We start from the raw sequence: 27,526 nt of genomic DNA, 5'->3' as shown, positions 1-27,526 counted from the left end.
GCTCCCGAAGGGTCTAGGTGAGCTGGCGTTTTGGGTCACCTGCTCCGGGTGTTTGCAGCGCCCGAGATTAAACCCGGGACCCCACACAAGGAGTCAGTTGGAGTAGGGGTTGTGGAAACCAGACTGCCCAGACCTTTCAGGCCTTCTGCAGCCCCCTGTGTGCTCTGACTGGATGGATCCAGTTCCTTAGGAATGTCTACCAACTACTTTACTGCTTCTCTTTCTCAGCTACATCAGACAGCCGATTTTCTTCCTTCTGCTCCGCACTGTGACAGACTTACACGCTTCTATATTGCTTGTATTCCTTTCTTCAGCTTTCCATGTGTGTGCCGTGTGCAAAGTGTGTGTGTGTGCTTACAAGTGTGTAGAGGCGAATCCTGATCCACTTTCCTGAGGCAAAGCTGCTTGCTGCAGTAGCAGCTCGCCAGGCCCACCCTCTGGCAGTTGGCTTGCCCTGGAGGTCCCGCCTCTCCCTCTGTGTGCTGGGATTACAGTTGCCATAACACCTGTTCAGCTCTGAAGTGGGTTCTGGGGATCCAGACTCCTGCTCTCACATACATGCTTTCGTCACTAAACTCCCTCCCTCCCCCTTTTATCTCCTTTTTCTAACAGTCAACACGACTTCTGTACTTTTTAAATGGGGCTCTCTCAGCCCTCAAGAAGCTGGAGCAGGACCAGGAGTTGGATGCCAGCCCTGGTGACATAGTATGTTCCAGATGAGCCTGGACTACCAACTAAGATCCTTTCTCAAGAAATACAACACAGTTATTGTCCCTAGGTGATAGGACAGTAATTTTCACGTTCTTAATTCCTTTTGCATTTTTCAACTGGTATCCATTACTATACAATGAGAAAAACTTGCAACCCTTACATGGGAGGGATGAACTCAATGCCGTGAGCATGCTAACCATATGATTTATTACTGAGCTACATGCCAAGGGCAGCTCTTCATTTGGAAAAACAATATTTATAAACAATGTTTATAGGTATTGAAAGCACAACACATGGAAAGAATTTCCACCCTGGGTAAGTTTACTGTTCACAGACATCTAGAGGATTGGTTTATAGGCCTCACCCACCTTCAACACTTTACCACACATCTCACTGCAGCGGATTAATTTAATGTCTCATGTATCGACACGCATCACGCTGATTCAGGTACAGATACCTGATGGTTGTGCTAAAACAACCGCCTAAGTCCTTCAGGACTTTCAAAAGCATGACACTGGCAAACTTCCAAGACACTTCATCTCTAGAACTACAAATTCTTCATCTTAAAGAAAGGAAAGTAACCTTGAAAGTCATGCTGAGAAAGAAGACCTTAAAATAGATAGTATGTCAAAATTGTTACTAAAAAGACTACACAAAACTAGTTAACAGTTAAGAAATCACCAACTAGAAAAGCATCGTTTGAGTCTTCTAATGTTAAACTCTTCTATCAGAGCTTTTCCAGGCTGGCCTTGAGTTTGCAATCCGGTCTTGGCCTCTAGAAGCTGGCATTACAAGCCCGTGCCACCATTCCAAGCTCCTTTATTGCTTTACCCCACTGCAGAGCCGAGACAGAACACCTGCCTAGGGCAGCCAGATCCAGGGCCTGGTCCCCAGCATGTCAAACCAACAATACAACCCAACTGCAAAGGCTACCCTCCTCTCATCAAGTGACTGCATTCTGTCTGTCTGTTGAGACAGGGTCTCTGTGTATCTCTGAAGGGCCCAGAACCCACTATATAGGCCAGGCTGGCCTTGACCTTACAGCAATCCTCCTGCCTCTGCCTCCCAAGTGCTGGGATTTTTGGCTAAGGAATGATTTTCTAGTGAAATATACTTATTGGAGGCTGAGCCTGGATGCCATCACTTCCTATGATGCTTATTCTGAATTCTTGGAATTCTCCTGCAGCACTGGGCCTTCCTTCCCTTTCTATACAGTGCTGGAACATCTCAGCTGACCGTCAAGCCCTCCTCTGGCCCTATACAGGCACTGGTTCCAAACTCACGTGGTAAAGGTCACTGAGATGCCCACAAGTCAAGTTCAATCACGACTTTCCTTATCTCTCAGGAACAACTACTCAAGCGGTAGCTCACTCCACTCCCCTTGACCCTTTCCTGGCCCTGGTGACCATTTCCCTCCTGTTCACGCTCCTGGGTCCTCATCTGCAATGCCTCCCCTTTACTCCAGCTCCCAATGCCGCACCACACCAACACTTGACTCCATGTGCCCTCACTACGCTCTCCACCTACGACACTGCCCTCCACAGCACCGGGCTACATTCCCAACCCATCTGCCTCACTTACAAAGACTCGATGACAAGCCTGTTTTCCTCCTCTCCAAAACAAAGCCTACAAGGCTAAGATGAGCTGGCGAGGACTACCATCTGAGCCGAGAGTGGAACTGGATTCCGGTAAAGACTGGCTCTTTGAGTAAACTTGATGGACTCCTGTACTTTTAACTTCTCTTATGCCCACAGGCTTTATTTATTTTCCTGAAATCCGTTTAGTGAAAATGCTTATGTGGTGACAACCAGGTGAGAAGACCCAGGCTGAGGCTGGCAATGCAAGGGTTCCCTTGGTAGCAGTGCGAGCTGTACAGATGTAAGACACTAAGCAGTGAGCCCAGAAATGCCTCAAAAAGAACAGCAATGCTGACAAAACAGAAAATCACAGAGCAGGAAAAAGAGAAAAGAAACTAAGTGACAAAGAAAAACCTGCATACAATTTAGGGGAAAAAGAAAAAATGGAGCATCATTATTCAATGGATCCTTTCTCCACATTGTGGTCTCTTTCGGAAGAGTCCAAAAGAAAACCAAGCATGCCTTAACAAAACCAGCTGCAAGTACCTTCAAGGACTCAGGCAAAGTCCACTTGTACATAGGCTAGCTAACTGCAGGCTGAGTGTACTGCAGACACAAAGGCAAGTGGGTCTGCCATGTGCTAGTCTGACACCGTTCACTTGGGCCCCTCCCAGGCTTTGTTCATGCCTAGCTTTGTGTTTCTTCTCATAGACCCTTGTCCTACTAAACTAAAGATCGCCCTGAGCTCACACCTTCCTCTTAGAACGACAATACAGAGTACTGTGACTTGGTTTGTGATGTCCCTTACAGACTGAACGTTTGTTAGTGCTGTGTCAGGAGGTTTTTGACCCTTAGGTGCCAGAAGGTACTGTGCAAGCTTCCAAAGGAGGGAAGCAACCAAGTCCTCCTCAGCTCTGACACCACAACCACAACAACGATGAACGCTGGCACAGGACACAGGGTGCAGCGGTGGCGCACACATTGGCGGAAACCGGCAGCTCTCTGATTGAATCTCAGACCCACTCAACAAGAGAGAAACCACGCCTGGTACTGGAAACGCAGCCAACTGCCGAGGGCTGGGGAAGTTATGGATCTTGGAGAAGGACTTACAACTGCCACTTTACTAAACCAGCATAACTCCTAACCACATTTTAAATACGTGTCCTTCTACCCTCAGATAAGTGCAGTCTTCACCATCATCAAGGAAACTTCCCTCTGCAACAGAGGGAGACCATGACAGACAACTACAACCAATCAAAACGCAGAGCTGTGGAGCCCAGGCCCAACAGATCCATCTACAATATAGCTCCAGCACTTAAGGTTCAGGGATCATTGCAGGAGAGAGCACAAAGATTGTAAGAGTCAAAGGATGGGGGTTTGCCATAAAAGTGTCTCCAGCAAATGTCAGCAGATACACCCATGGAGTCTCCTCAACATGACTGCCTAAACACGAGCTGAACAAGGACAATAACAATAGGCATACTACAGTGAAAGGTGACGGGGGTCCTCAACCCTACATGAAGAACTATATGCAACTAAGAAATGCAGAGAGTGGGTAGGGAAGAGCATAGCAATTGGTTATCCAGTGGTTAGCCCTGAAAACATACATATAAAGCAACATTATACAGACTGAGTAGGTTGTATTTACATATTTAGGAATATACACACACACTTAACAACAATTAATGAAAAAACAATTAATGAATTTGAAAGAGAGCAAGGAAGGGTGTATGAGAGGGTTTGGAGGAAGGAAAGGGAAGGGGGAAATGCGATCTCAAAAAATAAAATAAAAAATTTTAAAAATTGAATAGAAAAAAAGACAGATATCACAATCCAAAGGAACTATTGATGGACAAGAAGAAACAAAGACTGAAAAACCAAAGGGATGTGGAAAGCCAGGAGACAGCGCCGCAGCAGCAGAATGCAGGCATGTTCCTTAAACCCAGAGAGAGTGAACCTCTCCATTGTGATGGTCTTTACCCTTGGGGTCAAAGTGGACAGCACTATCTTTCTGAAGGCTGTCTTTTTTTTTTTTTTTTAAGATAAAATCACCCAAGAATTTTACTATTTCTGAGGGGAGAAGGGGGAAAATACCCATTTTTAAAACACACAACAAAACATAGGCAGCGACTCATTTTCGGACTTACCGAATGCTGGTGCACTGGAAATAGCAACCGGCTGCTGCTTCATGACGGGGGGAAGCGCAGAGGGCAGCTGATAGCCTTGGAGCTTCAGCTTGATGAGCTTCATGGCTATGGAGAACTCCACCTGGTCCATCCTCCCGTCGTTGTTCATGTCAGCGAGGGCCCTGCCAAGAAAGCGCAGCGCGGGCTCAGGACAAGTGCGACTACCAGCTCTTTCTCAACACCACTCCTTGGGCACAGACCAAAGAACCGGCTCCTGCGCCCTACAGAGAACAAAAGAGCTCCGGGGTTTGGGGTGGGGTGGGGAGAAGAGCCAGCTGTTTTAGGTGACTATACGGTATTCTGCACTCTAGTTATTCTTTACCTACAGAGACACAGAGGGTCTTTCAGCCTGAATTTGAAGACTTGCTACTTTTTAAGAGATTTCATTTGAATAAAGAATGTTCTAAAGTTAGACAGGGGTGGAGGTGACACACAATTCTACGACAATTCTAGTCGTAGTCAGTGTTCTACAAACACTGAACTATATAGGGTAATTTCAAACAGTAAATTTGTTACATGAATTATGTTGTAATTAAATGTTATTAAAATGGATCTGGAAATAGTGTTATTTCTAGAGATGCCAAGTTAAGTTCCACTTCCATGGTGTTTGTTCTACATCCATGGGAGATGAATGGCGTGGCATGCTATCCTATTCTGGGACACTACTACACCGTGAGAGCTCTTCAAGTTAACTGCTTTGAGAACCCTGCCCTGCACACTCACTGTTAAAGCCGTGCTTAGGAGTGTGCTTGCTATTTCAAACCATCCTCAAGCATCCACAGCCCAAGTGTGGTATGTAATGAGTTTTCCAAGAGCACTTTCTCCCGTGGAAAAGGCAGCAAAAGGCAGTGAAAGGTTCAGATCTGCACCGGAAGTTACACTGCCCAACCCAGCTGTGCACACTCACGGCAACGTGAAAAACACTTGTTAGACTTCACTTCTTTTACCCACAGATGAAAACACTCAACCAAAAGCGTGCCCTGCAATAAAGCTAAAGCTCTCTAGAAGAGACACAGGCTGTAGAAGTCGGCAGTTATTTGGAAGGTAAAGATCATCGAGCTGGAAGGAGCTCCGTGGCGGCTGGCACAGGAGCTGGGTCCTCCCGCAGCCGTGACCCTCACAAACCACGTGTTCCTCCGCTCTCACTTTCTTACGCTTCCTGCTTGCTCGGATTCCCTGTTCTGCAAACTGCTGCTCTCGCCTTTGCCAAATTTCTGGTGGATCATACTTCTTTTTCTTGCCATTCACTATATACAGCATATTAACTATTTAGCTGCAGATAGGTGAGTTTTAAAATTTTAGTCTACTGATTTTGTGTGGATCTTCACTGCATAGAAATTATACACTGTGTACACAAAATATTTATTATCAGCTTTTAAGTTTTCAGCCTTTAATTTGTTTTGCTACATTTTAATCTTTAACCTGTAATTTAATTGTAATTCCATGGGGGGAGGTGTTATCCATCATTACACCACATTTCTTCTAATCAACATAGACACCACCCCCACCCCCACCCACCTCCCCTGCACTGAGCTGTTATGCTCTCAGTGTTCTTATGGAGTGAGACGTTTCCAGATCAGCTTTCCTGAAACAACCAGGTCAATGTGCCGTGATCCCGTCTCAGGAGTTCAACGGCATGCTCTGCTTTTCCTTTTTAAGGACATTGTTTTCGGGACTGGAGAGGGCTAAGCTGGTCAAGAGCTTGCAGCATAAGCATGAGGACCTGGATGCCCAACACATGTAAAAGGCATGCATGCGTGTAAAAAGTAGGTAAGGGATGGTGGTGCATACTTGGATTCTCTTGCAGGGAAGTGGAGGCTGACCACTGATCTTAGCCTCACTGAGGAGCCCCAGACCCCAGTCAAAGACCCTGTCTTATGAACAAAAACAAAACACAGCTGCTAAAGAGATGGCTCAGCTCTTAAGATTGCTGGCTGCTCTTGCAGTGACTCAGGTTCACTTCCCAGCACCTACAGAGCTGCAAACAATTATCTGTTTACAGTTCTTGGGGGAATTTGAAGCCCTCTTCTGGCCTATTCAGGTACTACACACACACACACACACACACACACACACACACACACACACACACACACACACAAGCTTGTTTTCTTCTGTACTGGATATACATAGTAGTTTGCTCAGCAAGGGAAATAATACTTCCGTCTTTCAAATTCTTCCATTTCCTTTAATAAAACAGTATTTTCTTCCTATACCACATTTTCTTCATGCAACTCATGAAACTTTATTGATAAACATATTCTATGAAATTTTATCATTTTTACCAGACTTGTAAGAAGCATATTTCCCTAATTTCTATTTTTTAGGTGTTTATTTTTTTTAAGCACAGAGTATTTTAAAGTCAGGTGTACTGCCACTGGCCTGTAATCCCAGCACTCAGGAAACAGGCAGGAGAACAAGAGATCCAGACCATCTTTTGCTACATCAAAAGACCCTGATTCAAACACATGCACAAATTCTTAAGTCATTTATGCTACATTTAATTACCTCACTCAGTTTCTAAGCATATAACTAACACAATAACGTCAGTAGAAAAACAAAGAGCATGACCTCTCTTTTCCAGTATTTCTAACAGTCTTGATCACCAGTCTTCTCGCCTGGTAAGACACTACTAAACGCATTTGCACTTAGTTCTGAGTGAAGAGAAATGGAGTCAGTACTTCACTGGTTAGAACGATTCTTAGTAGTGACTTCTGCTAAGTAGTCTAACTTTCTTTATTTGCTTTTAAGACAGGATTGCAAGTAGCCCAGGGTAGCCTGCAATTCACTACATAGAGAAAGTCCATAAATTTTTGCTCCTTCAGCCCGAAGTGCTAGGATTACAGGCCCTAAAGTGCCACATGGTGGGTCTTTAACTTCATTAACTAGTTACTGGTATTATTGTTGCCTCTTCTGTGTCGTCTGAGAGCTCTGCTGCTAAGCCATAGCCACTGGAAGAAAAGCTTCCTGTGTTATGTTTAGTTTTGTTTTTCAAGTCTTATTCCACTTCTGCCCAGCTGATGATGAGCCTTCCTTTATGTGTTGAAATAAACAAAATGTTGACAGAATCGTGTGATTCTCTCCCATGCCTCTGGCTTAAACTCAAGCAGGTCCAAGTGTAAAACTCACACACTGTGAAAGTCTACTTGCTTGGGTTTGCATCTATATTCAGGACAGGACCTGGCGGCCAATGAGTTGTTCTATTTTGCAAAAGCTTTGAGATTTAAGAGATACCAATAAGGTGACAGTCTTTCCTTCTTCTGCAAAGTATTTTTAAACATGCTCAGCTATTTTAAATGCTTTTACAGGGGAGAAAAGTTCCATTCACAGCAATGTGCATACTTTATTTACGTTTAAATAAAGAACCAAGCAGACGTCCACCCTCCATCCCACACTACTTCTCCTGGAAAACGTTGTTGGTGGAAACTGAAAATATTCAACATGAGATTCATGTGTTAAGGGACAGAAGACTTTTTAGTAAGAGTTTGATTAGAATAATTTAGTGCTACTAAACCCCTTTCCACTTCCTTAGGCAAGGAGAAAGAAACCAGTAGCAAGGTACCCAGCACAGTTCTAACATCAGTCTACAATTCACAAAAAGATTTGTTTCCTCAATTAATAAAACTTAACTAGTAAAACTCCCTAGTGACAGAGAACTCAAAGGCAGTTCTGGCAATATTGTTACTCTACAAAGCTCAGCCCTCTACCCTTCCCCTCCCGCTACCCGACAGCAGAACCCAGCGGCTTTTCTAGAGCAGAGCTATCAATCCACTGCCCAAGGCTTCTGGCAAAAAGCAAACACTGACTCTGTCATCCTTTTCATAGCCCACTGCAGTTACTTCTGGACAATGGTGACCCCAAATCTATAAAACTTAAGTAGTAAGAGTGTGTGCTAAACCCAGCAGGCACCTGTGGCACGCTGACTCTGGAAACCGGCTTTGGAATAAATTGGAGATTAGCCATGTATCAGAAGTGGTGCCTAACAAGAGGAGGCAGGGTGAGGAAGGAGCAGAGATGTTAGATGCCAAGTGTGGTGGTTTGAGAGATAAAGGTTGCCCATAGTCTCTGGCATTTGAATGTTAGGTCTCCAGCTGGCAGCCCTGTGTGGGGAGGCGTAGGAGGTGTGGCCTTGCTGAAGGAAGTGTGTCACTGGGGATGGGCTTTGAGGTTGCAAAGACTCCTTGATGAGGTCTCTGCTTCCTGCTTGTGGTTAGATATGTGCCCTCAGCTGTGGCTGATGCCATGCCTGGTGCTGGCTGCCAGGCTTCCCCAGTGGGACGGTGACGGATGGGCTCTTATCGTCAGCACAAAATGCACCCTTTCTTCTCGAAGTTGCCTTGTCATGGTTTTTTATCCAGAAAAGGAACCGAAAAGCAACTATTACACCAATGGTATACTTTTCTTATTTGATTTACACAAATAAAACAAATCATACACCACTCTCACACACTCTTGGTGGGAAAATTACTACAACTCCAAGTGGCAAGGAAACCACATAATCATTTACTTAGAATGAGCAACTGTATGCTTATGAATTAACTCTGAAGGTACACTTTCAACAACATAAAAACACATGGCTAAGAGCTGTTCATCACAGAACTTTCTGTAATCACTACATTACCAGTAATCACAATACACAGGAAACAACCTAATACAGAAACATGGGAGACGACCGGATAGAAGCACCAAGCACGCCTGATACCATGTAAACGAGAAGACGGAGCTGTAAGTGCTTTCCAGGATATAGTAAGTGAGAAAAGCAAAAAAAAAAAAAAAAAAAAAAAAAAAAAAAAAAAAAAAAAAGTGTGTTTATATAGCTCACCCTTAATATAAGGAAGAGGAATAAACTACACACCAACAGAAGCATTCTATGTTCTGTACCTGCTCTTTACCACAATAATAAACAACAATAAAAAAAACAGTGATGTGAGTAGGAACATGGAATGAAGAGCAGACTGGGAAGCTTTCTGCATACACTGCGGCTGTCAGAACGCTGTTAATGAAACCTGCAGACCTTCAGGAGGTCACTGCTCTGCACAGACATGTCACAGGCGATCCATCTGCCATTTGGTGCCCACTAAACCAAAAATAAGGCCAAGCAATAAGGAAAATGAAACAGTTTGGTTACTCATTCATTAAAAAAATTAACTCTGGGTGCACCTGCTATGGTATGAGCACTGTCTTCTTGTTTAGAACAAGTCAGATTAGATACCACAAAGACCAGAGGGAAGGGCTGGGTTTGCCTTTCAGTGGCAAAGCCCTCTCTGTCCAGCATGCTCAAGGGCCTGGGATGAAGACCCCCCCCCACCAAGAAGTGGAGCTGAGACTGCAAGAGGGTTCCATGGGCAAGGGAGCCACTCTGGACAACTGCGAAGAGCATCTTTTTGCGGTTATGTGGGTTCTACAACTGCAGGAAGAAGACCAACACAGTGGTCCTACGGCAAGGAGAGACCTGCCCTGGGAGGAGCACAGAGGTCAGCTTCCGGAGGAGATGCTGTGGAAGAGAGTGAGCAAAGATAAGAGGTAAGAGGAGGTGAAACACAGCAAAAGCAGGATCACACTGGACACACAGTGATGGCTTTGGGCTTTAGTCTCAACGGAGAGCTTTAATTAATTGATTGATTATATATATTGTGTATGAGTATTTCTTTGCATGTATATGTGTGTGTGCATGGCTGCTGCCCTCAGAAGTCAGAAGAGGGCACTGGATCCCCTGGAACTGCAGTTACAAACAGCTGTGAGCCACCATGTGGGTGCTGGGAATTGAACCCAGGTCCTCTGGAAGAGTGGCAAGTGCTCTTAACCACTGAGCCTTCTCTCTACCCACGTAATGGAGAGTTTAAATATCTGTTTCCAGAGGGGCAGGGGTTCATTTTTAAGGTTGATCGCATGTAGCCCAGGCTGCCTTTAAACTCTGGATGCTCCTGTTTTTCTACCTTCAAAATGCTTTGAATATAAGTACGAGGCATCATGCCCAGTGTGGTTTTTTAAAAACAGATGTATTTTATTTTCATTTGTATGTGTGCATGTGAGTGCGCACATGAGTACTAGCATCCTTGGAGGCCAGAGGTATCAGATCCCTTGGAGCTAGAATTACAGGCAGTTGTGAACAGTTCAATGTGGGTGCTAGGAACTGAACCTCAGAGCTTATGCAGCATCTCTGAAAAGCAGTTTGAAATTTCATGAAATGAGACTTGCTAAGATGATGGGCTAGGAGGAGCAAGCTGCCTTTGAGCCCCAGCTCAATATCCATTTACTTAGTAATTCACAGTGGTACTTAAGCTCTTCAAACCTCAGTTTTAACAACTGTCATGAATAACAACAGCCTTTCCAATCTCGTATTCACGTGTTTCCCTGGATGAACTCTGCCACATGTGATCCCTGTGGCATTGATCTGAGGAGGAAGAGAGGTCTGCATCTGTAGGGGCTCACTGTCCTGTCTCCTGTCTCCCAGAGGTCTGCATCTGTAGGGGCTCACTGTCCTGTCTCCCAGAGGTCTGCATCTGTAGGGGCTCACTGTCCTGTCTCCCAGAGGTCTGCATCTGTAGGGGCTCACTGTCCTGTCTCCCAGAGGTCTGCATCTGTAGGGGCTCACTGTCCTGTCTCCCAGAGGTCTGCATCTGTAGGGGCTCACTGTCCTGTCTCCTGTCTCCCAGAGGTCTGCATCTGTAGGGGCTCACTGTCCTATCTCCCAGAGGTCTGCATCTGTAGGGGCTCACTGTCCTGTCTCCCAGAGGTCTGCATCTGTAGGGGCTCACTGTCCTGTCTCCCAGAGGTCTGCATCTGTAGGGGCTCACTGTCCTGTCTCCTGTCTCCCAGAGGTCTGCATCTGTAGGGGCTCACTGTCCTGTCTCCCAGAGGTCTGCATCTGTAGGGGCTCACTGTCCTGTCTCCTGTCTCCCAGAGGTCTGCATCTGTAGGGGCTCACTGTCCTGTCTCCCAGAGGTCTGCATCTGTAGGGGCTCACTGTCCTGTCTCCTGTCTCCCAGAGGTCTGCATCTGTAGGGGCTCACTGTCCTGTCTCCTGTCTCCCAGAGGTCTGCATCTGTAGGGCTCACTGTCCTGTCTCCTGTCTCCCAGATTTTCTTGGTTGCAGAGCTAATGAACTATCTCAGAAGCCATTGTGGTGTTTTGTAGAAACTGCATTACAGTTAACTAGTTCCTGGACTCTTGAACTATAACCTGTTCAGACTTGGGGACTGCTTGTCTCCCCAGTAGGCTTTCCAGTGAAGACTGTGAATAAGGAAAGGTAAATTCTCTGAAGGAGTTAGGTTACAGTGTGTAATGCCGGATTGTAACAATGGCCGAAGATGACATAGCTCCTAGAAGACCCCGCCCAGGAGGGAGGGGGAGAATTGGCAGACATCGTTTTGGCAATTCAACTGTTTAGAATTATTTCTACCTCACCCTGGTGTTAAGAGGAAGAGGCAGAGAGGAAGGACAGAGTAATCTCTTCTACTTAGGAAGCGGAGGAAGGAAGACTGAAGTTCAAGGCTACAGTGGGTAACTAATCAGAACTCCGAATCAAAATACATTTTTTTTCTTTCTTCTTCTTCCCCTTCTCCTTCTTTTTTTTTTTTGATTTTCATGACAGGGTTTCTCTGTGTAGCCCTGGCTGTCCTAGAACTCACTCTGTAGACCAGGCTGGCCTCAAACTCACAAAGATCTGCCTGCCTCTGCTTCCCAAAAGCTGGGATTAAAGGTGTGCACCACCACCAGGCCAAAATAAAATTTAAGAAGGTGGGGGGAGGGTACACAGGGATACAATTCAACGAGTACTTGGGCAGCATGCCTCCAAGGTAAGAAAGTTTTTGGTATTTTTTTGTCCCCCTGAGCTGGGGTTCCATGCCGTAGTTCCCACTAGCCTCTAACTCAGGATCCACTGGTCTTTCAAGTGTCAGGGCCACAGCCCTGTGCTGGCATGCCCGGTGCTAAGATGCTTCATGAGTGAAACTTCAGAAGCTGGCTGGATCATCAGAGAAGCACACGTCAGTGGAGGAGCTCTGGAAAGCAGGGTCTAGAGACAGCCTGAACGGAGGGAACAGCACTGCACGCCAGGCTGCAGCCCACAAGAAGCCTGTAACCACCCAAACAGGTGCCACGCAAGTGCATCTCGATTCCGACACACAACTGCGTGGACACAGCTCCTGGGCCTGCTTGCCATGGACTTCCTGCACACGAGCTTCCTCTCTCCCAGAGCCTTTTACGTCCCAGCCCCAATGGAGCAGCGGTTAGGACTGGAAGAGCAGCGTGGAAGCAAGCTCGCCAGTGGGAAGAAGGGAAGAGACTGGCTGCCAAAATGCTGGCAACCAGAAAAAATGATGGCAGGCAACCGATACAGCCCAGGACTGCAAAGTTACTTTTCAGTCCGAATCGACCTGACACAATAGTGCGCGTGTTACATGTCTCGGTGATTAGCTGGACAGTGTGGTTGTGTGGAAGCTCCGGAAGCTCCGGTCTCTGACGCTAAGACCTACCTTCCTGGGTTTTGTTTTGATGACCTATGATATTATATGTCAAGTCACACATTAAATCCGTCATGTACAGTTTTTCTGCCAACCCACTCAACTTTATGAAACAAAATACAAACATGCCAATTACCTAGATCAAAAATCGAGGCCAAAACTGGCAAACATATGTTCCCAACAGCCGAGACAGACAGTGCTACATCAAGGACTACATTTTCTGTGCCTTTATTTACACCAAGTGCTCTCCCTAACACCAACACCCTCAGGAAATGGAGCTGCAGTCCTGGTAAGAGCCAGAGGAAAATGTGGCTTTCTTACAGGGCATCATAATTCAGCATTGCCCCCCAGAGCTGGGAACCTAGAACCCAAACTCTATCTGACAGCCTGTGCTACTCATGCTCACGAGCAACTCCTGTAGTGACAGAAGTCAGCACTTACTTCGCACTGGTCGCGTATCACACTGTACAACGCATCAGTCATTTCTAACTACTACTAAGTCTCAAAGAGTGAAAGATAAAGAATAATTCCATTAGAAAGGAAAAAATGGGAGCATTTAAATAAGTGTGCACCATATGCATGAAGCCCAAACCAATAGTGGGAAACTACCCAAATTCAGATGTTTCCGTCACAATTGAATGTTTATGCACAGCATGGCCACTCAAATGGTGGCCCTTTGCAAAAGTAGTCTCTGGAAAAAGTGACAGGATGTTCTTGGCTAGGCCTGCCCACTCTCTTTCTACATAAGAAACTCCATTTCCAAACAAATGACAGTGTTTTATTTTACATTCGGCTCACACATAATTCCAACTTACCATATTTGTGCTAAGACAGGCTGAGGTAACCCAGATTGAAAAAAAAAGTTCCTTGCTTGATCACCTGTAAAGTAAGTGGGGAAGGTTTCAGGAGAAACAGAATAGCAGCAGTGAACAGAAATCCTCTTATAGCAAAACTACAAAATCATTTAGGAAGCTGGTTACCCTGAGAACACCAATGACCCCATGGGAAAGGTCAGAGGTCTCTAATATCTAATTCATTACAAACACCTAATTCCACACTTGAAAAGATGGGGCATTTGCCGGGATGGACGCCATCCCCTTGAGGCTGTGGTCAGACAAGATGAACTACCCAAACGGCCCCAGGCTGCTGCTGCTGAGAGGTGCTGGAGATTTCAGGAGGTGGGGCCTAGTGAAAAGTCTTAGGTCATCAGCCAAGCCTCGGTCCTGAACTGAACTGGTAGACTAATATAAGCCTTTCTGTTTTAACACCTGATTTACAGGCTATTTTTTTTTTACAATAAGAGAGGAACACAGAACAAAGCACACACAGAGGACTCCTTAGTTAACAACTCTATAAAAAGTTTTTACTTTGAATATTGACGCTGTTGATACTAACACAGAACCCGCAACAATGAAAAAAGTCCTGCCAATCAGTAAGCTGGAGATCTATCATAAAACAAATATAAAAACACCTCCTAGGAAACACAGATTCCCATTTCCTGCAGGGAACTGTTGAATGGTGGCCAAACAGCAGGAAAGGACTTTCAAAGACAGCAATAAAATCCTTGGAAAGTGTCTGCTGTCTGCTGCTCTCCCAGGCCAGGCAGGGTTAGAACTTTAGCCTCAGGACACAGATCTGACCCCATTTAAAGACTGTAGTGCTCTGACTACAGCCAGATCTCGTCAGAAAGATGTCCAGCAGGCGGCCGGACACTCATGAAGGACTGTAAAAGGTTTGAAGGTGTTACAAGAGAAGCAATTCAAAAACAGAGTCTTGAGGGCCTGAGAGTGCTCTGCGTAAGAGTCAACACCTGAGGCCCGAGCTCCTGAGCTCCCGAGCTGGACTGCTAAAAGCCATGGGAAGCCGGGGGAGACCTGACCCCACAAAGCTATCCTCTGCCTTCTCGACCACCCCAGAACACACAACAACGATAAACAAAACTTCAAAAACAAGTAACCAAAGCACAGGTTCAGGATGAGGACAAGTGGATTAAAGGCCCACTGGTCACACGTGCCACTTCTACTCCGCATGACGGATTTCCTACTGCTCAGGAAGAACGCACAGGGGCGGACCACACACCAGTGATGAATCCGGATATCGGCTTCAGACTATGGAACTGCTGGTCATGCTTGGCTCTCTCCTCCACGGTTATGGCCCAGATGTCCAGGCTACCTGCGGCCCAAAGACAAGACAGACGGATGTTCAGACACATGATGTCCACAGCACTTTAAAGTTCTGTGGGCATGCTATAAATGGTGCGATAAACCACTGTCCTTGGCAGACATGTGTCTAAAGTCTAAAAGAAGAACAAAGCAATTTAAAAAATAGTTCAAATACTTCCTAGAAACTTGTCCCATAACTCTACATTTAGGATTCTATGAAAACATAAGAAGTCAGTAATTTATTTCAATAAAACTAAGAAACAGACTAAGGTAATTGAAGCTTAAAACTTTACTATCAGGTGCCTAAAATGTCACAGGTAAAGTCATGAAAATTCAAGAGGAGCACTAAAAAAAAGTAGTGGTGGCAATACCAGTACTGGTGGTGGTGGTGGTGGTGGTGGTGGTGGTGGAGGTGGTGGTGGTGGTGGAGGTAGTGGTGGTGGTGGAGGTGGTGGTGGTGGTGGTGGTGGTGATGGTGGTGGTGATGGTGGTGGTGATGGTAGTAGTGGTGTTGCTGGTGGTGGTGGCAGCGGTGATGGTGGTAGTGATGGTGGAGGGTAGTGGAGGTGGTGGTGATTGTGGTGGTGGTGGAGGTGGTGGTGATTGTGGTGGTGGTGGTGGTGGTGGTGGTGTTGCTGGTGGTGGTGGCGGTGGTGGCGGTGGTGATGGTGGAGGGTAGAGGTGGTGGTGGTGGAGGTGGTGGTGATTGTGGTGGTGGTGGTGAGGTAGCACTCCAACACAAGCAGAATCTTGTGTGACTCTATGCAAATATTCAAATATCTGGTAATGGTTGTACAGCTTTGCAAATGTACTGATGATCACCAAACGGCACAGTTAAAACTAGTCAACTGTATGATGTTTATATTGTGCCTCACTGAAGCTGCTTCTAAAAATGAATATTCTGATAAAACTAATGACCAAACACAGAGCATATGCTTTTTCAGAATAGTCATTTTCAGAAGCAACTTCAGTGAGGCACAATTCAGACAAATATGAATCTTTAGTCCCCAGTCTTCCAAAAATAATTCACTGAAGTCATTAAATGATGGAGAAAAAAACTCTGTGAAAACCAACCACTGTCCCCAAGCTGGGAACATACAGCGCCCATGTTTTACACGATGTGATTGTGCTTGTAACACTCTACCTACACTCTCCTCTGTTCAGGGTGTGACAGTGACAGCAGGCTCCACTCAGACACTGTGTCATATGACTCAGAAAGGTTTCTGACAGACACCTGTCCCCTCAGACTAGAGGCCCTACAAAGTAAAAGGACTTTTACTGTCCTGTTGTACTTCATACTTACCAACAAAAGGAAAGCCAAAAATAGACAAATAAAATTATATACTTCTTTAAAAAGGCAAACCAAAAAACAAAAATCCATGTAACAAAAAAATTACTGAAGGTCTGGAAAAGTCTGATTGGAATCCCAGAGACTTTCACAGGTGTGCTCAGGGGGTGACACATGGCGCCTTCTCATTCTCTTTACAACTGACACAAGAAATCTGCTTTACATTTCCTTTTGGTTTCTGGCAATACCAGGGATTGAAAGCAGGACCTAACTAGGGCATCACACCTTGTGCTGTGTCCACAGCCCTGCCAAGATCACCTTAGCATCACAAACTTGTTTTGTTAAAAGATTCTGGGCTAAGGTGCAACTCGGTGAGAGAGTGCTTGCCTAACATACATCAGGTCCTGGGTTCAAACTCCAACACTGACAAGAAAACAGGGCATGCATGAATAACATGCCAGAAAAACATTTTACCCAGGCTGATGAGTTTCAAACGGATAAAGTAAAGGAAAAATTATCATGCTTCAAATCCAGGCTTTGAAAGAATATAACATGATTCATTCAGTTCAACAAATAAACTAGGCAAGCAAGAACCTGAGGTGAGCAGAGTCTGAGAGCAAGAAGGAGGTATGAACTACCCATGTACCTTATTTGGATTTCAATTTGAACAAAAATAATGAAAAACTGCCTAAAGTCTGAACTGGATATAATGTAAATTTTATAGGTAGAATACATGTATGAATTTTAGATGTTTGGTAATAGTAGTATACTTTAGTTTTTATCATTTAGTAAATAAACACAGTAAAATCTTCAGGGATGAAAGGTTAAGATGTCTTGGAGTTATTTCAAAACAACCCATTGAAACAAAATGGAGTCTCTAGTCACTGAAGCATCCCAAAGTATACTATGAGGGTTGACTGTGTGATTTTCTCTATTCATGTTGGTTTGTTTTTGTGGCAATGAAGACCGAACACAGGACTTCACGCATGTTGGCAAGCACGCTACCTCTAAGTTATACCCCAGCTCAATTCAACTCTATTAATTTATCTGAAATATCCCATCAGTGAAAAGTCTTAAAATCTGGCCCCAACTTATATTAAGAAATCAATTTTCAAAACTTACCACCAAAAGGTGTCGGAAACTGAGCCATGGTTCTGTCACGTTTACCTTGCTAATCGACGCCTGTAATTAAAATGGAATACGTAAGTTTAGGAAAACTTCAGGTCTGTCTATAAACACACTAACATGCCATCTTTAATTGTCAGACATCAACACCAGAGCTAGAGTACAGCCCTACAAACGAAAGTCACAATGAAAGGGTTCTTCATTAATTCCCTGGACAGATTCTTAGTGCCAGAAACAAGGGTGGATGCCGGTGGACTGGCAACAGGACGCTCTGGTGCATGGCCAGCTAGGACGACCTGTTCACTCGCCAGTGCCATATCTGACACTTGGTAACGTATCTTCTTGACCATCTATATCTAAGCACTCATCCTAACATAAGACGAACACTGTATAAGGTGGTACATCGCTCCGATCATTTAATCGAATGCATGGCCCAGCAACAGGCTCTACTAACTCCACTCTGCATTGCTGGTAAGGAAGAGAGAGTGAGAGAGAGAAGGGAATCGAGCAGGGCAAATGCCATAGCCTGTGCGTTCAAGAACGACACTGAATTGCTCCATGAAGAGTAGGAGAGGCAGGCAGGCAAGAGGGCTCAGTGGATAAAAGCACTTGCCGCCCAACAATCTGACAACCTGAGTTCAATCCCTGTAACCTACATAAAGGTGGAGAGAACCAACCTCGTCAAGTTCCTCTAACCTCACACTGTGGTGCACATACTCACACACAAGCAATAAAGGGCTACCCTTCAAAAAATACAGTATAAGAGAAATGCTGGGCCTTCAATCTCAGCACTTAGGAGGTGAGGGCAAGAGGTCAAGGTCATGCCCAGGAACACAGTGAGTTTAAAGCCGGGTGAGGCTACATAAAGCTATTCTCAAAACAAAACTATAAGATACATTTAAACAGTACTCATTTAGTAATGCCTGCCCAGAATACCAAACCAATGTTCCAAAATTTCCCATCAGGCATTCCTGCTCATGAGCAGCCAACAAGAAATAAAATCCTCTTCCACAAATAAAAACTTCAGACTTAAAGACTCCTTTTCTTATTTGTGGTGAGTGTGAATTTGACTAACAAGTGGCCTTAGTCTGCAGTTGGTGGTGCTGCTGGGGAGGCAGGTGTGTGGCCTTGCTGGAAGAAGTCTGTAACGGGGGCAGGACTGGAGAGTTTAAAGAATCTCACCATTTCTAGTTTGCTCCCTCGGCTTGGTTTGCCAAGTTTGCCAGATGTAAATTCTCAGCTTCCTGGTCCAGCCATCATGCCTGCCCTCTGCCCACTTCCTGGTCCAGCCATCATGCCTGCCCTCTGCCCACTTCCTGTTTCAGCCATCATGCCTGCACTCTGCCCACTTCCTGGTCCAGCTATCATCCCTGCACTCTGCCCACTTCCTGGTCCAACCATCAGACCTGCCCTCTGCCCACTTCCTGGTCCAGCTATCATGCCTGCACTCTGCCCACTTCCTGGTCCAGCCATCATGCCTGCCCTCTGCCCACTTCCTGTTTCAGCTATCATGCCTGCCCTCTGCCCACTTCCTGGTCCAGCCATCATGCCTGCACTCTGCCCATTTCCTGGTCCAGCCATCATACCTACACTCTGCCCACTTCCTGGTCCAGCCATCATGCCTGCACTCTGCCTACTTCCTGGTCCAGCCATCATGCCTGCCCTCTGCCCACTTCCTGGTCCAGCCATCATGCCTGCCCTCTGCCCACTTCCTGGTCCAGCCATCATGCCTGCACTCTGCCCACTTCCTGGTCCAGCCATCATGCCTGCCCTCTGCCCATTTCCTGGTCCAGCAATCATGCCTGCACTCTGCCCACTTCCTGGTCCAGCCATCAGACCTGCCCTCTGCCCACTTCCTGGTCCAGCTATCATCCCTGCAATCTGTCCACTTTCTGGTCCAACCATCAGACCTGCCCTCTGCCCACTTCCTGGTCCAGCTATCATGCCTGCACTCTGCCCACTTCCTGGTCCAGCTGTCATGCCTGCACTCTGCCCACTTCCTGGTCCAGCTGTCATGCCTGCACTCTGCCCACTTCCTGGTCCAGCCATCATGCCTGCCCTCTGCCCACTTCCTGTTTCAGCTATCATGCCTGCCCTCTGCCCACTTCCTGGTCCAGCCATCATGCCTGCACTCTGCCCATTTCCTGGTCCAGCCATCATACCTGCACTCTGCCCACTTCCTGGTCCAGCCATCATGCCTGCCCTCTGCCCACTTCCTGCTTCCTATTCCAGCCATCATGCCTGCACTCTGCCCACTTCCTGCTTCCTGGTCCAGCCATCATGCCTGCACTCGGCCATCATGACTCTCATCCTTAAGGAACCTTAAGCCAAAATAAACTCTTCTATAAGTTGCCTTGGTCACGATGTTTCATCAAAACAATAGAAAAGGAACTAATACAGTACCTAATTTAATTTTGTTATAGTAAATTTCCACAGTCAAAAAGAGTACAAGGCATCCATTAGAATTTTTAGGTAAATGTAGTCTGATGTGATAATCTGTGCCTATAACCCCAGTACTCAGAAGGAGGAGCTGGAGGATCTGAGTTCAAGGCCAGCTAGAGTTGTCAGTCCTGTACAACAAAGACACCATCTCAACAGCTTAACAAAAACAAAGTTGACAGAAATTTGGGATTTAAAAAACGCGGTTCTCTCGCCTTAATACACCTCAAATCCAGTGTTTATGGAGGTTCCTCCAAGTATTTCTGTAAGCCTCCAGAAGCCCTTTCCTGTTCTCTACTCCTATCTATTCTTCATACTCTACCTTTTAAGTGTTTACGGACATTGGACTTCTGACTTCTGACTTATTTGCATTTTAGTTTTCTTCTTTCTTGAACTATTTGGTCCTTATGGTTCCTCTTCTATCACTGGCTGCCTGGCTGCTCTGAGTGCATCTCTGGTGACCCCTGGATGCTCCTTTACATTAACAGTGGGAGGGAGGGAGGTGTGTAGAGAGACAACAAGTAGACTAAAATGTCTTTCCTCGGGGACACTTCCAAATGTCAGCATCCTCAGACCTGCTCACTCTCACCAGAGAAAGCTGGGCAGGATGAGAAGAGTGCAATGCCACTTTCTTGCTGGGCCATTCGTTTTGCAAATACGTATCTTAGATTTGCTAGGTCTGTTTCATCTGGAAATAGAGATCTTCCCTCTGTCCATCACAAACCCTGGGTCTATGAACCTCCTGGGCCAGAAGTGACTGTTGTAGCGCCTGCCTCGGACTCAGGCCTTTACCCTTCAGCTGGTGCTTTGCTGGTCTTACGCCGGTTCACATCTAGGTAGTTTCCCCTGATTCCTACTGTACTGAAGTGTTTTTAGGAAGGAATGGATGCCAGTTTTTTAGAAGCCTTTTTCTTAGCTACTAGTGAAGTAATCACCTATTTTCCCTTTTATTAGCATTCTGGGTTTTTCTTCTTTCTTTCAGGGTTGGGACTTGATCTGAGCCCCACGTGCTAAGCAAGTAAGTACTCTACGACTGAACTACACCGTAGCCCTGACACTGAGTTACAGCGACTGGTCAGCTAATGTTAGGTTACCCTAGACTTCTGTAATAAACACAACGCAGACAAGCGTGCTACTCTTTTGCAGCTCGGTTTGGTGTACCATAAAGTGATGGATCTGGAGGAAAGGGGTCTATTTACCTCCCTGTAAATTACAAAACTCTTAAACAGTACAAAATGTATAAAAATGATTGGCAAAGCCGGGCGGTGGTGGCGCACGCCTTTAATCCCAGCACTCGGGAGGCAGAGCCAGGCGGATCTCTGTGAGTTCGAGGCCAGCCTGGGCTACCAAGTGAGTCCCAGGAAAGGCGCAAAGCTACACAGAGAAACCCTGTCTCGAAAAACAAAAAAAAAAAAAAAAAAAAAAAAAAAAGATTGGCAATATAGATATAAAATTGAAATATGACCAGAAAAAATTATTTTAGAGATTAGTGTGAATAAATCTTGAAGAAACAAACATTTGTTACCAAAACCATTCCAGAAAGAAAACTGAGGAGCCCTCAATTTAAGTTATAATCAGTGCACTCTTAATATTAAGCTATAATATGAGAGCACTAAAAAGCATACTATTCTTTTTAGTAAGCATACATTTATTATACAAAACAATAAGTTTCGTCATATTTTCATACACACCATTCTTATGAATACCATGTTATTCCTTACTTTAAGGATTTCACAGCTCCTTGGGAGAGTCAAAACTAGATAGAAGTATAGTAACTGATGGCCAAAGTATAATTACTATCAGTTCCTGTCAGAGAACCTAAGAATAATGGCTGCTCACCACAGAAATGGACTCCCATCCCATGTGGTTCTCTCCCACAAAGACCAGCTTGGAAGATGCAGGGGAAGTAGAGACACACTGCCGATAGCGGCCCTACTGACAACCCTGCACTGAGCATCTGCTGAGGGACAACCCTGCAGACTCCACCCTGAGTCCAGCATCTGGGATGGGATGCTTTTCTATCTCTTCCACTTCCTGACTACACCTCGGAACTCCTGGGGTCATTGATCTTTGATCTTCAGCAGGCTAGTAGTATACAATCTATCTAGTAAAAATTAAACCACTGTGAGGACTGAATGAAGGTGTGCCTCCTCCCAGTCTCGTTCACTAACCTAACAGTCAAAAGCTGATCTAAGGATGAGGCTGGAACCCTCTCACAGACTGTCCTTCTAAGCCTAAGTCCTCCAAATACCAATCACTGCTAAGTTCTAAGTTCCCAGGGAACCTGAGATGAAGGTGTAACAGACTGACTAAGTGACAGGAGAAACCCTCCAGGCACCCACTGGTCCTTTCAGTTCTGTGCCACCTGGGCAGCCTGTGGCTGAACCACTGTGGCTGGTCTTCAATTCACAATTGCCCACCTCAGCCTCCCTAGCAAGGACTACAAGCATGCACAACACCAGGTACCATTTTATTATTAAATTTGAAAAATAATTTGTAAAGAGCTGTGGTGTTTCAGGAAAATGATCACATGCAAGATAGCATAAAGCCAGGCTCTTGTCGCTGCTGTAGCAACTGAAGCCTGCTGCTGGGCCTCTGGCCCCTTATTAGACCCAAAACTCCGTTCAAAGCACACAAGGCTAGCTACCAAGAGAAGAGGAACCAAGTTCCCCCTATTGTGTTATCTATGAGCCTTGCCCCAGGACGGGGAAGTGAGGTGAGGTGCAGAGACCAAAACTCCAACAGAAATCCAGTATTTCTGGGCAAAACAAAAAAGGCCCCTGTAGAGTGTGGAAAAGACGAGAAAGAAGAAACTGGAAGAGAATGCTTGGGCCTGTGAATGCACTACACTGTTCTCAGGCCCACACCTGATCTGTGGTCCCAAGACAATCACAGTGGCACAGAACTAGTCTTGAAAACTGAAGCAGGAATGAAAGATCCACTAGACACAGGGAGAATTTACATGCAAACCTAACTCAGACACCTGGAAAAACCCACGGTCAGCATTGTTCTGTAGAGGAGACCAGTGGAAACAGCATGAAACCACACAGCTAGGGTAGAATGGAAAGTGATGGAAACCTCAAGACTGGACTAACTGAGGTGGAAAGTCACATCCTCAGTGTGGGTGGGAGCAGCCCACGGGCTGGGGTCTGAGATAAAAAGGAGAAAGTGAGCTGAGCACCAACCTTCTTCTCTTTGCTTCCTGATGTCAGTGTGACCAACCACTTCACACTCTTGCTGCCACTCCTAAGTACAAGCAGAAGTGAGACTTTTCTTACACTGTTCTTAGCAGGTGTTTGGTCATAACAGTGAGGAAAGTGGCCAAGTGCAGTACACTCAAAAAAAAAAAAAATTACAACAACGTATGCCAACTCCCTAATGACAAAATGTGGAAATTATCTCTTAAGTCTTTAGAACAGTTATCATACTTTCCATGAGGCATAGATGAAGTGAATGGGGTGGGAAGATATACATCCTCAGCAGAGAAAGAGAAACCTAGCTTTAAAAGAATGGAAATTTCTGAATACCAGGATAGCTACAAATATGATCCAACATTACTGTAGATGACAACATCATTAAATGAAGCAGAAAAAAAAACCTAGAAAAAAAAGCAATATAAACCAGAAGAAATAATAAAAATACAAACAGGGAAGAAAGAAAACAAGCAGATTTAAAATCTAGTTCTTTAAAAAACAATGGCAAAGAATGAGGTCAACTGTCTAGAAAAGAAGGTCATCTCACCAAGTCTACAAGACCCAGTGAGAGGAAGGCTAGAAACAACCTAGGATGACAGGTGATGGGGGCAGCTAATTAAAGGCGCGGCAGGGGGACAAGAACAGACCACTGGAATCCTCTTGTGTTTATTACAGAAAGAACCTTAGGAATAAGAGCATTCCCAGAAAAGAAAGCCTCCAACAGTATCGCTGGTGAATTCTATCAAACACTGAAGGGAGAACAAGACCAAAGTCAGGCAAACTTCTTCAAAAAGGACACATCACATGTTATTCATCTCCTGTCTTTAACACAAAACCCAGACAGCACAAAATAAATAAGGTACAGCAAGACCCCTAGAATACAAATGAAAAGCCACTCCCAAATCACAGTTTAAATGAATGTAATTTATTTTACTGATAGCATAAAGCAGAAAGCCTATATAATGATTTCCATGGATTCAGAAGAAAGTTTTTCACAAAAACTCAACATTTAATAATGAATTTTTTTTAAAAAACCTCTCAGTGAAACAGAATTTGTAGGAAGCTTCTTCGAAAAGAGAGGTAGCATCTATGAAAAGATCAGCAGGGCTTGCAAGAGGGCTCAGTGGGTAAGGGCACCTGCAGCCAAGTCCGAGGACCCGAGTTTGATACCCAGGACCATACAGTGGAAAGAGAGACAAGAGAGACAACTTTTGCAAGATGTCCTCCCCCCTCTCCATCTCTCTCTCTTACACACACACACACACACACACACACACTCAATATAGCAAACTCCAGAAAATCTAGAAAACAACAGTTAGTAGAGTTGTAGGATAAAAGGCAAATGTACTAAATAAAAATCAACAAAATTCTTATATATTGGCATAGAGGTAATTATAAAGTGAAAATAAGAGAAACAAGTCAGGGTAGAGAAATGGATCAACGGTTAAGAGCGCTGTGTTTGTAGAGAACCCAGGTCCAGTTCCCAGCACCTACATGGTGGTTCAAGGCTATCCACAACTCCAACTCCAGGAGATCTGATGCTTTCTTCTGACCTCTGTAGGCATCAGACATGCATGTGGTACACATACATATATATGCAGGCAAATACTCAAACACATAAAATAATTCTAAAAAAATTTCTTGAAGAAAAATGATCTTATTTTGAGTTAGCACCACAAAAATCTATCATTGCTCAGTACAATTTACAGGAAAGGAATGGTACAGGGGCCACACCTGCGACCTCAGCACGGAAGAGGCTAAGAGGAGGATGTTGAACGCTAAGCTAGTTTGGAACACAGGTGCGACCGCATCTAAAACAAAGCAAACACGAATAATAACAAAATATTGCTATAATAATAAATTATTCAATAATTTTATTAAAAATAAAAAAAATGCAAGAAGACCTAAACAATGGCAATATACCATCATGAACTATAAAAGGTTCAATTTTGTTAGACCAGCAGTTTTCCTCCAACAGACCTGAGAGCATTTCAAACAATCTCAATCAAAATTGCAAGACTGGTAATAGGAACTGCAAAGCTGGTATTAACGCTTACCCAGAACTAGAAAGACCACTAAGAGCTTAAACCACCAAGAGTTTAAAAAGAACACAATGGCGGGGGTGGGGTGTGTGGGGGGGCATGCCCCATCTGATTCCAGGAGTCATTATAAGGCAACAGTCAAGAACCTCCAAGCTGCCTAGAGGCTGGCATCCATGTTTGCTGCCTAGAGGCTGGCCATCCTGAAATTTTCTTTTCAGGATTCCCTAAAGATGTCTTCACCCCCAGGAAGCAGGAAGTAATTTTAAGAAAACAACGCCCACATTCCCAAGAGGTGGGATAGGAGGTTTTGGTTGTTTAATAAGTTATGGATATTGTCATTATTTATGATGGTTGGTTACAAGTTGTTAATTGTTAATGGTCAGGAAAAAAGCTGAACAAGGAGATTAGATTCAGAGTTTTTGTTTAAAAAAGAAAAAAGAGAATAATAGATATGAGATAGATCATTGAATCTACTCTGAGGAAAAAAAAGATAAAGAAGTAATAGGATAAATGGGTAGATCAGTGAATCTACTCTAAAATGAAAAAGGAGAAGATATAAAAATGACAAAAGGTAGATTATTGAATCTACTATGAAAAGAAAAAAGAATATGGATATGATAAGATAAAAAGGTCAGTTATTGAATCTACTTTTAAAAAGGAACTACTTGTTTTAAATAGGATAAATAATGAAATTTTTTTTGTCTGAGTTTATCAAATGTTACTGGACTGGACATTGTTAATATATATAGTGGAGTTTTTGTCTGAATCTGTCAAATGCAAATAGACTAGACATTGTTTAAGTATTTATTGCTTGTATATATTGTATATAGTTATTGTACTTATTGGATATAGTTTTTCTTGTATTAGTTATAAGCTTTTTTAATTTCAGACGAAAAAGGGGAAATGTGGTGATATTGTGTTCCCCAAAATATTGTGCACCCTAATAAACTTATCTGGGGTCAGAGAACAGAACAGCCACTAGATATAGAGGCCAGAAAATGGTGGCACACACACCTTTAATCCTATCACTTGGGAGGCAGAGATTCATCTGGATCTTTGTGAGTTTAAAGCCACACTGGCCAGGCATGGTGCCTCACCTTTAATCCCAGGAAGTGATGGCAGCAAGCAGAAAGGTATATAAGGTGTGAAAATGAGGAACTAGTTGGTTAAGCGTTTAGGCTTTTGAGCAACAGTTCAGCTGAGATTCATTCTGGATGAGTACTGAGAGGCTTCTAGTCTGAGGAAATAGGATCAGTTGAAGAATTGGCAAGGTGAGGAAGCTGTGGCTTGTTCTGCTTCTCTGATCTTCCAGCGTTCACCCCAATAACTGGCCTTGGGTTCGATTTTATTAATAAGACCCTTTAAGATTCATGCTACAGCCTAGAGGCTGGCATCCATGTTTGCTGCCTAGAGGCTGGCATCCATGTTTACCATCTGATTTCTGGCAAAGCTGCATGGATGACTTAAAGGGAAACAAGCCTTTTTGACAGAGCAAGACCAGCTGCTTTGCCATGCAGGCAGCCCTGAAGAACATTGACCAACATCTAACACAAAAACTAACACAGAAAACGACACAGCTTTAAACGAAAGATGTTTTAAAGACTAGAGGATATGCTCATGCCTTGGGCTAGAAAGTGTCGTAAAACACAAACAGTATAATTAGTAAAAGAAAAAATGACAAATAGGCCTTCATGAATATTTAAAAAAATTCTTTAAGAGATAACAAAGATAAAACAAATACACCCAAGTCCCAGCAGACAAACACTTCCAACACGTACATCAGGCACAGAGCCGTGTCCAGCAGACACAGAGGGCTCGAGTAACTTCAACTTAACAAGCACGTGAAAGGATGACCACCACATCAGCCACCAGAGAAGCACCCATCATTGCCACTTTCCGCTACAAAGTCTAATTTGAAAACGTCTGCCCATGCCCTGGGTTGGATGTCATGGAGCTAGACCCTCCCAACTGCTACTGGGCATGGAAAACAACGGAATGTTGACAAACACTGCCGCCGTCTCAAGCTACACAGCCGGTCACTGGTTCCCAGGGTGGCAGTGCTGAGGTAGTGGGACCCTCAGGGGTATGTCTGGGGGAGAAAGTAATACACTTGCATGGTATCAGTTTGAACAAAGTACAATGATAAACATGTATGAAATGTCAAAATAAAACCAAGTATTTCATATGATAATTAAAAAGATGTTTTAAGACAACATACAAACAGGATGTGGACTCAGGGATTTGAAGTGTATGCCGTGCACACAGGGAGGCCTGAGCACAACCCGCAGGGCTCCATCTGTTTCTGCCTCCTCGCTGCTGGAGTCACAAGAGCCCACC

General features: G+C 44.6%; 2 protein-coding genes across 11 annotated transcripts in view; both read right to left on the bottom strand.

Annotated features, from left to right (window-relative positions):
* Itsn1 (intersectin 1) overlaps positions 1–27,526 on the bottom strand; it is a 193,227-nt gene that overhangs the window by 120,757 nt on the left and 44,944 nt on the right. For all 10 annotated transcript variants that reach the window (XR_008218920.1, XR_008218921.1, XM_052741204.1 and 7 more), the window contains exons 2-5: positions 17,512–17,571; positions 15,019–15,111; positions 13,755–13,818; positions 4,436–4,596 (exon numbers count right to left, since the gene is read on the bottom strand). Coding sequence is in view for 8 of the 10 variants with exons in the window: in XM_052741204.1 (XP_052597164.1) it covers positions 4,436–4,596; positions 13,755–13,818; positions 15,019–15,111; positions 17,512–17,539 (346 nt within the window). In the remaining 2 variants the exon portion in view is untranslated. The remainder of the gene's footprint in view (positions 1–4,435; positions 4,597–13,754; positions 13,819–15,018; positions 15,112–17,511; positions 17,572–27,526) is intronic.
* On the bottom strand, positions 17,583–21,345 carry LOC128112249 (fibroin heavy chain-like). The gene has a single exon (XM_052741206.1). It carries the CDS (start codon positions 19,708–19,710, stop codon positions 18,751–18,753), a length of 960 nt encoding a protein of 319 aa, XP_052597166.1. The 5' UTR covers positions 19,711–21,345; the 3' UTR covers positions 17,583–18,750.

Source organism: Peromyscus californicus, unplaced genomic scaffold (genome assembly GCF_007827085.1).
Source record: "Peromyscus californicus insignis strain IS unplaced genomic scaffold, ASM782708v3 Scaffold_16__1_contigs__length_79575227, whole genome shotgun sequence".
In the NCBI taxonomy this organism is placed as follows: Eukaryota; Metazoa; Chordata; class Mammalia; order Rodentia; family Cricetidae; genus Peromyscus; species Peromyscus californicus.
Note: the sequence above shows the minus strand (reverse complement) of the source record. Positions and strands in the feature narration are given on the sequence as shown.